At 35.4% G+C, this 8,829-nt stretch overlaps 1 protein-coding gene across 1 annotated transcript in view; it reads right to left on the bottom strand.

The window, feature by feature from the left end:
• LOC119572560 (vesicle-associated membrane protein-associated protein A-like) overlaps nucleotides 1–8,305 on the bottom strand; it is an 8,328-nt gene extending 23 nt beyond the window's left edge. Inside the window, exons 1-7 of the mRNA XM_037919665.1 lie at nucleotides 8,294–8,305; nucleotides 8,002–8,231; nucleotides 7,812–7,878; nucleotides 7,580–7,659; nucleotides 6,950–7,187; nucleotides 2,782–2,880; nucleotides 1–2,587 (exon numbers count right to left, since the gene is read on the bottom strand). The exon at nucleotides 1–2,587 is cut by the window's left edge and continues 23 nt beyond it. Coding sequence (XP_037775593.1) covers nucleotides 2,417–2,587; nucleotides 2,782–2,880; nucleotides 6,950–7,187; nucleotides 7,580–7,659; nucleotides 7,812–7,878; nucleotides 8,002–8,231; nucleotides 8,294–8,305 — 897 coding nt within the window. The 3' untranslated portion in view covers nucleotides 1–2,416. The remainder of the gene's footprint in view (nucleotides 2,588–2,781; nucleotides 2,881–6,949; nucleotides 7,188–7,579; nucleotides 7,660–7,811; nucleotides 7,879–8,001; nucleotides 8,232–8,293) is intronic.
• Between the last annotated feature and the right edge of the window lie 524 nt (nucleotides 8,306–8,829).

Raw genomic sequence — 8,829 nt, 5'->3', positions numbered from 1 at the left:
TTATGACACGCTGCACACTGTACACATGGGTACAAAACCCCGGGACTGACCACCGTGGTGTTACAAACAAGTGTGAAAAATACACTGGCTATACTCCTTTATACTGTCCAAAGTTAGTTGCAGACACGCAGCAGTAAACATTATAACACAATGGCTCCACCAATCAAAGCATTTGAGTTTTAAGTCAGACCCTTGTCCCTAATGACTTCCATCTGTCTCGTGCAAAGGAAGTGTACCTAGCAAATGTTTACTAGAAAATGTTCACATATGTAAGAAACTTGTAAGCATTTTTATAGTATGATAACTAAGTGCTATCAAACATTTCCAAATTACTGATGGAAGTTTACCCACACATGTTTACAATTGACTAGTAACTGACAATGAATAAAGAGGGTAATGTACATAACTACCAGTGGGGAAAGAAGCAAAGAAATTTACTTAAAAAAAATACAAATGTGATTGAAGACAAGAACATATCACACCAACTTATATACAAGGGGAGACTTCACCTTTTGTACAAACAGCTCTTGCATACTACAGTGTAATGTACAAAAAAGGATTGACAAACCTAACACAGACCATAATTTTCATATAGGTATTTTAAGCTGGAATAACATTACAAAAATGTAACCTGACCAGTGAAATTAAGCCCTATTCCACTTCCTGTTAATAGACTAACTTCAGAAATGCATATAAATATTTCTAACCTGTTTCACCCAAGTACAGACTGAAAATCACTGGTCAGACCAAACTTCAGTGTAAGACAATGCCAAGTCACACCTTATGAAGGGCTGCATGGTTTTCATATGTATGTAAGCTACATTCTTACAATGAGTTGCCCTTGGAGAGAGGATCCCCACATTCTCATCTGTGGGGAAGTACTTGTGTAAGTCCCTTGAATGTCTCTGGAGGCTATGGTTCAAACCTACTTCTATCTACGCTTGAGTGAATGACTCCTACGTTGCCCTCTACTGCGTCAACCCTGTAAATCTCTAACAAACCGATCTCCACCATGACTCGAGAACAAGTTGTTCATCGAATCCAAACACTTATATAGATTAATAAATCTGTTACTATCAGGACTGCTTTATATCCTTGGCCAGTAGGATTAAGGTAAGGGAGGGATAAGGGTAAGGGGCTGGAAGGGAGAGAAGAGCTTTGCACGAGACTCTTCACCAGGACTTTGTCTTAGACTGAATAGCTGATATATACCAATGACCAGAAAAGGGTACTGAGTAAAGTGATTCCACAAAAATCAAAACCCCTCCATGAGAAATAAATTAAAAATCATATCGATTGTATGTATGCTAAACGTGATACACTGTGAAACGGGTTAGTCTAAGTGTAGAGTATGACTAATCATAAATGAGTTTAAAATAATAAACTAAGGTAATTATTACAAAAAAAAAAAAAATAATAAGAATAAAAATAAAAAATAAAAAAAAATAAATAAATAATAATAAAAAAATAAATAAACAAAAAAATGTAAAAAAAAGCAAGAGAGGCTTATCTGACAAAATAGTCTTTTATAAGTTCTGCTATGGAAATGTTATTAAAGGATGTTACAGCATAACAGTTACTATTTTACATTAAAATAATCCAAATACTTTTTAACCTTTAAGATGTGAAACAACGCACTGGTAAAGAATTGTCCTCTGTACCAAACAAAAGAAGACATCATATACTTTACCTATTGCTAAATGATACATATTGAAAGAGCACATGAATATTTCATAATGTTTAATAACTAATCACAGGCAAAAGTGATGCATCATGAAATGCAAATGCTATTTGCTTCTGGCCAAAATTACATTATTTTGCATACTCCATATATATATAAAACTAATGTATAATATTTTCATAAACAAAAGGGATATCTTTTATAATGCGAAGTTGTATGACTATGCAGTATTAAATAAATTATTCCACGACAAAATGTACAAATTCAAATTTATATTCCTTAATAAGTTTCAAAAAGGCTGTATTTCCTCTTGATTAATCTTTCTGCCTAGAATGCCTGAAAGTGATATACATTAAAGCAAGCTAACTGGGTTTCTTTACAATATGATGATTTTTTCCCACACATTTGTCCAAGTGCTTACGACTCCATTAGAGTCTCAGACACTGTCAAATTGAAGGCAGCTTATCTTTTCAATCTAACTCAATAAAAATTTTAATATCAAAAATTGTTATGGTAAATAAAACAAGGCCAAATGCTATTCCGTATTTGAAGAAGGCAGACAGCTATAGATGATAGCTAATAATATTCCAATATTCCCAGCTAGCAACTAGAGTCCACCAAATGATGAACCTGCCCTACAAAAAAAGTTTGACGAGGGCAATTAGTGTGTTGGTTGTGGGAGAAAAAATGGCCGATTGCTACCTAGTGATCCTGGGCAATGGTACTGGGAATTCTTCAAAGGATAAATTTGCCGAGAATATAGCCAACAAGAGCGATGATGAGAGCAGCAACCAAATGCATCATTGGGTTGCCTTGTTGCGTATCATGATGCTGAATGACACTAGCAGCCACTGTCTTCTTCTCTCCTGTGCTGCTGGCATGTGTGCGCTGCCTCAGGGAGTCCTCCTGGAAGAAGACGCTCTTAATGACGTTCTTAAAATTTCAAAATCCATTGGAGTAAGCCAGTAACACAGTAAAATTTATCCACACAATAATAAAACAAATTTTAAAATTTTAACAATTTCAATGAAAGTTAATAATAACCTCTTATTCATCATCACGCATAAAAAAAAGCCCATAATCTCTAAATAAACACTTGCCTTAAGCTGAAGATTCTCTTGACGAAGTGCACTAATTTCCTCTCGCAGTCGTTTAATTTCGTCACCAGCCTTCCTGAGTTCCGCTTCAATGTTATTGGCCTAAACAGAATAAATGGATATAAATATAGAAACTAAAAAATTCCCTATTTTACATTTTTAAAATAAATTACATATTCTTATGAAATATTTTATCAATGAAAATATCTTAATCTACTCTTTTACTCAGCAATTACTTGTATATGAAGTTCATCAATTCTTTGGCATCTTCCCAGTTAATAATGATAAACATTTGGCACTGAATCCAAACTTATGAATCAAAACACATTTTCAGGTGTCAAACTTCACAAAAGGAGAGGAGAATGAGAATTTCCATCATCCAAATAAGTGTTATTTTCCATTAAAATGTAATTATCAACCCATATATCTATAACAATTATTTCCAACCATACATTTTTTTCTTCCTCTAGATTTCAATTATTTTTGTGTTACCAGATACTTTTCAAAACTTTAGGAAACCCTTAACCCCTCGCTGCTGGTATCAGAAATCCCTGAGCGTGATAAAACTCTGGTGATTTCTGGCAACAGCCAGACACTGGGTGCGGGAGTCCGCTACATCAAGCTGAACGTCCCACTCCATGCACTCTGGTGTGTTGCCACACATACAGGCTTACCCCACAGACCAAGTGGTTTGTTATGATGCTGGTACATGGGATTCAGCAGCGATGGGTTAACATCCAAACACCTTAGTAAGACCCAAATTTCAAAATTCTCTCTAGACCAGCTTGAGACCATACTACATAATGCATTTCTGAACAGACAGTAGTAGTAGTAGTAGTAGTTTTTTTTAAGGAATTTAGCTGATAGAATAATTACAGGCTGAACAATTAATTTATATTCACCCAGGGAAGAAACCATAAGGTTGCATTTCACCATTTTCCAATGATCCCCCCCCCCCTGTCATTTTTTACCACTTGACAAAGGCTAGTTCTAAGAATCCCTCCTGTGATGTCCCTGCCTTTACAATACAATAATTAACAGAGTAGGATTAAAGTCAGCACATTTTAGCAGGACCTTAAAACTCAACTAAATATACAACATACCACCTCGCTGTCTTTGATTATGGTTATATTCATAATACAGCCACTCTGAATTATGACCATCTGTACATATAGCTGATATGATTTACATTTTGTATACTTCTTTATAGAGTTAATGTAACACATGATCTTAGAAGATATATTTTACATGCCATGTATTAACCCCTTGGATCCTGATATATTGCTACCTGTACATAGCCTAAGCTCTGGCCAGATGTGTCACTTGTCAGCTTGGCGCACACAAACAACCATGTGCAGTATTAAGACTCCTTGCCCCCCCCCCCCCTTGGCAATATCATTATCTTTTTCTGCATAAGTGTTTCATTTCTTGAGTTCTTATTTTCCAATGTCTACATTTGTTATTTGATACACTTTATCCAGATGGCAACTACTGTTTACCTTACACAGACTCCATATCATCTCTAGATATTCAATATTTTGGTATTTGTGCCCCCCTCCCCCCCTGCACACACAAAACATTAAATTTTCTGTAATACAACCTGCCCAGTCATGGATATAGTGATCTTCCTAAAGGGAACCGTTTCCAAATGAGGGGGGGTGGGGGAGGTTAAAGGGTTCAATTGAGTTAGGTAGCCTATGTTATAAGTACAAGAATGAAGAAACTACCACAGGACTGTTTGAGCCAAAACCAGTTTATTTCTTGGGAGGTGCAAGGGTATAAACACCAACAGGCAAACTTTGGCCGCAGGTAATTAGAGCCAGGTACACCTGTATGGACTTTGCTTGTTGCAATCTTGCATACTGCACTTGATTATTACACTGCCCATAGATATAAGTTTGTTGAGTGTCCAATATCAAAAAAAATGAAAATCGCTACGATTTATTAACCATTTCCCGACGGGTAGTATTCATAGTGGCCTGGGCCAGACTGCCGGGGGCTTATATCGTCGCCCTAGCATGCGCGACCGCTCATGCCAAATACCAGCATCCCTTGCCATTTCTTCGTAATACTACGAGCCTATGTTGTATTTTCAGTTATCATTATTTTCTACGCTCTATAGTCTGAATAAAATAAGCAGTGTGTGGAATCTTGGAGTTAAATTCATAGGTTTGTTGTATATGTGTATATGTATATGTATATATATATGTTATATGTATATATATATATATATATATATATTATATATAATATATATATATATATATATATATATATATATATATATATATATATATATTATATATATGTATGTATATGTATATGTATATGTATATGTATATGTATATGTATGTATATATATTTTTTTTTTTTCTTTTCTTCTTTTTTTTCTTTTTTTATAGTAAAAATGAGTGTTAAAAATGACTTACACACACTTTCAGTGGCAGAAAAATAATATTTTGCCGTGATTGTAACAAAAATCATGACACGTCCATACATACACCATGGCATGTACGTACATACCCCTGGCAGATAGTCCAGCCATGCCATGGCATGTGCGTACTTGCCACCCGTCGGCAAAGGGTTAAGAAACATTTTGATTTTTTTCTTCGAAAATGTGAGTTTTGTATACAATTGCACATGAAATATGCTTTCCATTGAGACTCCCTGTAGTTTGTGTAAGGGTCTATATGTGTACCGAGTATGAAGCACTAATGTAAAAAAATAAAAGTATAACTAATGATGATAAATTTTTCAATGTGAAATAGCTCTAGCAGTTGGTACCGTTCACCGTCAGCAAGTTTGTTTTGATATGAACTTTGTCATTTCCGTTGTAATGAGCACTTCAATATAAAGGGCACCCCATGATTGGAAATTTTAACTTCGTAAACGCTTGAAACTTGTTTTATCCATCTGCTTCATAAGGAGTTCATACAGCTAATGCATCCTTTTCATGGGTTTCCAGTTAAAAATGGTTGTAGGTACGATTAATATGGAAAATACCAACCCCACCCAGGCGTCCGATCATTGTAATGCTTTTCCATGCCCAACAGTCTTTTTTTACAAATATCAATAAAAAAAAATTTATCTGGGCAAGTAATATTTTTGTTTATGTAAAAAATGAGTTTACTCCTATCAAATGAGGAAGATTAAAACAGTTCAATCTTATATGCAAGCTAGATTCATAAACAAACAATTCTGTACTGATATTGCCATCCACAGTTTTGTTACAATTGAATTTTTAAAAAAACTCACATTTTCAAAGAAAAAAATCAAAATATTTCTTAATAAATCATAGGGATTTTCATTTTTTCTGATATTGGTATAAAAGTGATCTTTGGACACTCACAAACTCATATCTATGGGCAATGCAATTATCAAATGCCATATGCAAGATTGCAACAAGCAAAGTCCATACAGGTGTACCTGGCTCTAATTACCTGCGGCCAAAGTTTGCCTGTTGGTGCTTATACCCTTGCACCTCCCAAGAAATACACCGGTTTTGGCTCAAACAGTCCTGTGGTAGTTTCTTCATTCTTGTACGTATAACATAGGCTACCTAACTCAATTAGACCCTTTAACTTCCCCCGCCCCTCATTTGGGACAATACCCTTAAGCCGGATTGTACATTCCACACTCATTTACCGATAGAAATAATGCAAGAACCTTCCTAAATGCCCACAAAATCGAATCACCCTCCAAGAGGTTTGTGCACTTGTAAAGAGACATTCCCATCACCCCAGCCTTCAGCCGAAATTCTCATGATGGCATCTTCCCCTCATCCCAGCTCTTGGCCAAAATTTTTCATGATGGCATGTTCATGCCACCCTCGCTGCAAGCCACTTTTTTTTAAAGATATGATCATATTAACTGGATCCAAGAGGTTAAAGATATGGATGGGTGAATAACACTCACCCTCATTCCTGAAGTACTCTAATAATGTGAAGTTGCATCACTGTTATAATGTCTCGTTCATGCAGTTTTTCTTTCACAATACTCTTTTCTCTTTTTTGTTTCCTTATTACTTGTAAAAATTGCACACTGCATATACTATGTGCATCTACCTCAAGATTTTGTTGGGCAGTTAGAATAGGACTTGTACCTGTCAGGAATAATTGTATATGTATTTAAATTTTAAAATTCAAAAAGGTTGAACAACTTTACAACTTACCTTAGGAGAGGGCTTGGGAACTTCCACTTGTGGCTGAGATGCAGGCGCGGCATCAATGTTATTCTGTGGTGCTTGTGTTGCATCCATTGGTAATTCAAATACGCACCTTAGTTTTGAATCCATCAACTGACTCTGGTCAGCTTCCTTGAACTGGAATTTAACAAAATTGGTAACAAAAATATTCATACACCTACCTACACATATATACAAACACACACAAATACAGAAAAAAAAAAGACTTTACACTTTAACAAGGAAAACTAAACATACTACACTAACATCCCCACATGAACATAGAGCACCTCTGACCTTGTTATGATTACTGCTCCCTAAACACACTGCTTGAGAAATGCTCACATTCAATGAAAATCAAAAAGGAAACCAATTCATCATGGCAGCTGCCTATGGAGTGAGTTACACCCTCTAAGACTCCAAAATCACCTCATTAATCCTTGTAATTTTAATGCCCACAATTTATTCTGAAACATGCTTCATGATCAGAGGAATCATCCCCTCAAATTATGTAAACCTGAATAGCTAACATGACTTTTCAGTTTATGTTAAACCATGAAACACTATGAACAGGTCAATGGACTGCAAAAATTAAGGAAAACAGTCAAAATAACTAACCAACACCCCTGTAACATACATTCTCCACAAGATGTTACAATCAAGTTGGGGTCTAAATAAATTATAAAAATGTTCACATCCTAAGAAAATGCACAATACTTCTGATAGTTATATCCCAGTACTTAGTTGGTTACAAAGGAAAATAGAAATTGTTAGCAGCCAATTTATCCAATTATACTATTCCTAAAAAAGGAAGTATGTGCATATTTATAGTTAGGAAACATCTAATCACCTGATACAAAAAAATCACCCAATCTTCAAATAAATGTTTTACTGGGTCCCCCAAGCCATTAAAGGGCCTTTAAAAAAACGCTTTTGGGGTTAAAATTTCCCCAAGGGCAATTTTTTTTCCCCTGCTTAGAAAACCCATTTTTTCCCTAAACAACAGCCCACTAAATTAAAGCACCCCAAACTAAAAAAACCAAAAAAAAGGGTTGACTTCTCCTTCTGGAGCAAATAGACTTTGCACCATAAACTTGTGTTTGTTCTTTTCGTGTGGATCATATTCAAACGGCTGGAGCATCACCGCCACACTGACAGCACCATGAGGCTCTACCAACCCAGAATTTGGTCGAACACAGTACCGTCGAGGAGCTGTAGTTTTCACCTGTTGAATAGTAACTGGGAATGAGCTAGGACACTGGAAATTATCCTATAGATTATATAAAAAAGGTATAGAATAATGACACACATCCACACACTTTCTTTTTCTACCTCAGTCTCCATGTCTAACACATATATGCTAATAATACTTACAAAAACACATGAAAAATTCATGCTTATTTGTAATTCATACACATACAAACACATTCTTTCAAGTACACCCCAAATCTCCTTTTAAACATCACGTCCATTAAAAATTTTAAACCAAAAAAACATATGCCAATTTTCTTATCACTCAAAACCCCAAAGCTAGCCCTGGTATCCCCAACTCACTAGGTGGATTAATCTGAAACTGGCAGCCTTTTCTCAATATACTTACACTCTAACAGGACCTTGCAGCAGGAACCATGCTCAACAAAAGGGCACTGTCACACTGATCATTGGGAGTTTACCAGATTCATTTTTTATTTGTAAAACAGTGGAAACCAACATAATCTATGCATACTGTACATACATTTATAACCGACATAATAACACAACTACATACAAAAAAAATGTGATACAAACAAAATGACTGAACCCCCCCCCCCCAAAAAAAAAAAAAAAAGTATGACAAAATGCAAGTATAAATCTATATAAACAAAAAA

The sequence above is a fragment of the Penaeus monodon genome, chromosome 4 (genome assembly GCF_015228065.2).
Source record: "Penaeus monodon isolate SGIC_2016 chromosome 4, NSTDA_Pmon_1, whole genome shotgun sequence".
Lineage (NCBI taxonomy): Eukaryota > Metazoa > Arthropoda > Malacostraca > Decapoda > Penaeidae > Penaeus > Penaeus monodon.
The sequence above is the reverse complement of the archived record's forward strand: the minus strand, read 5'-3'. Positions and strand labels throughout refer to the sequence as shown.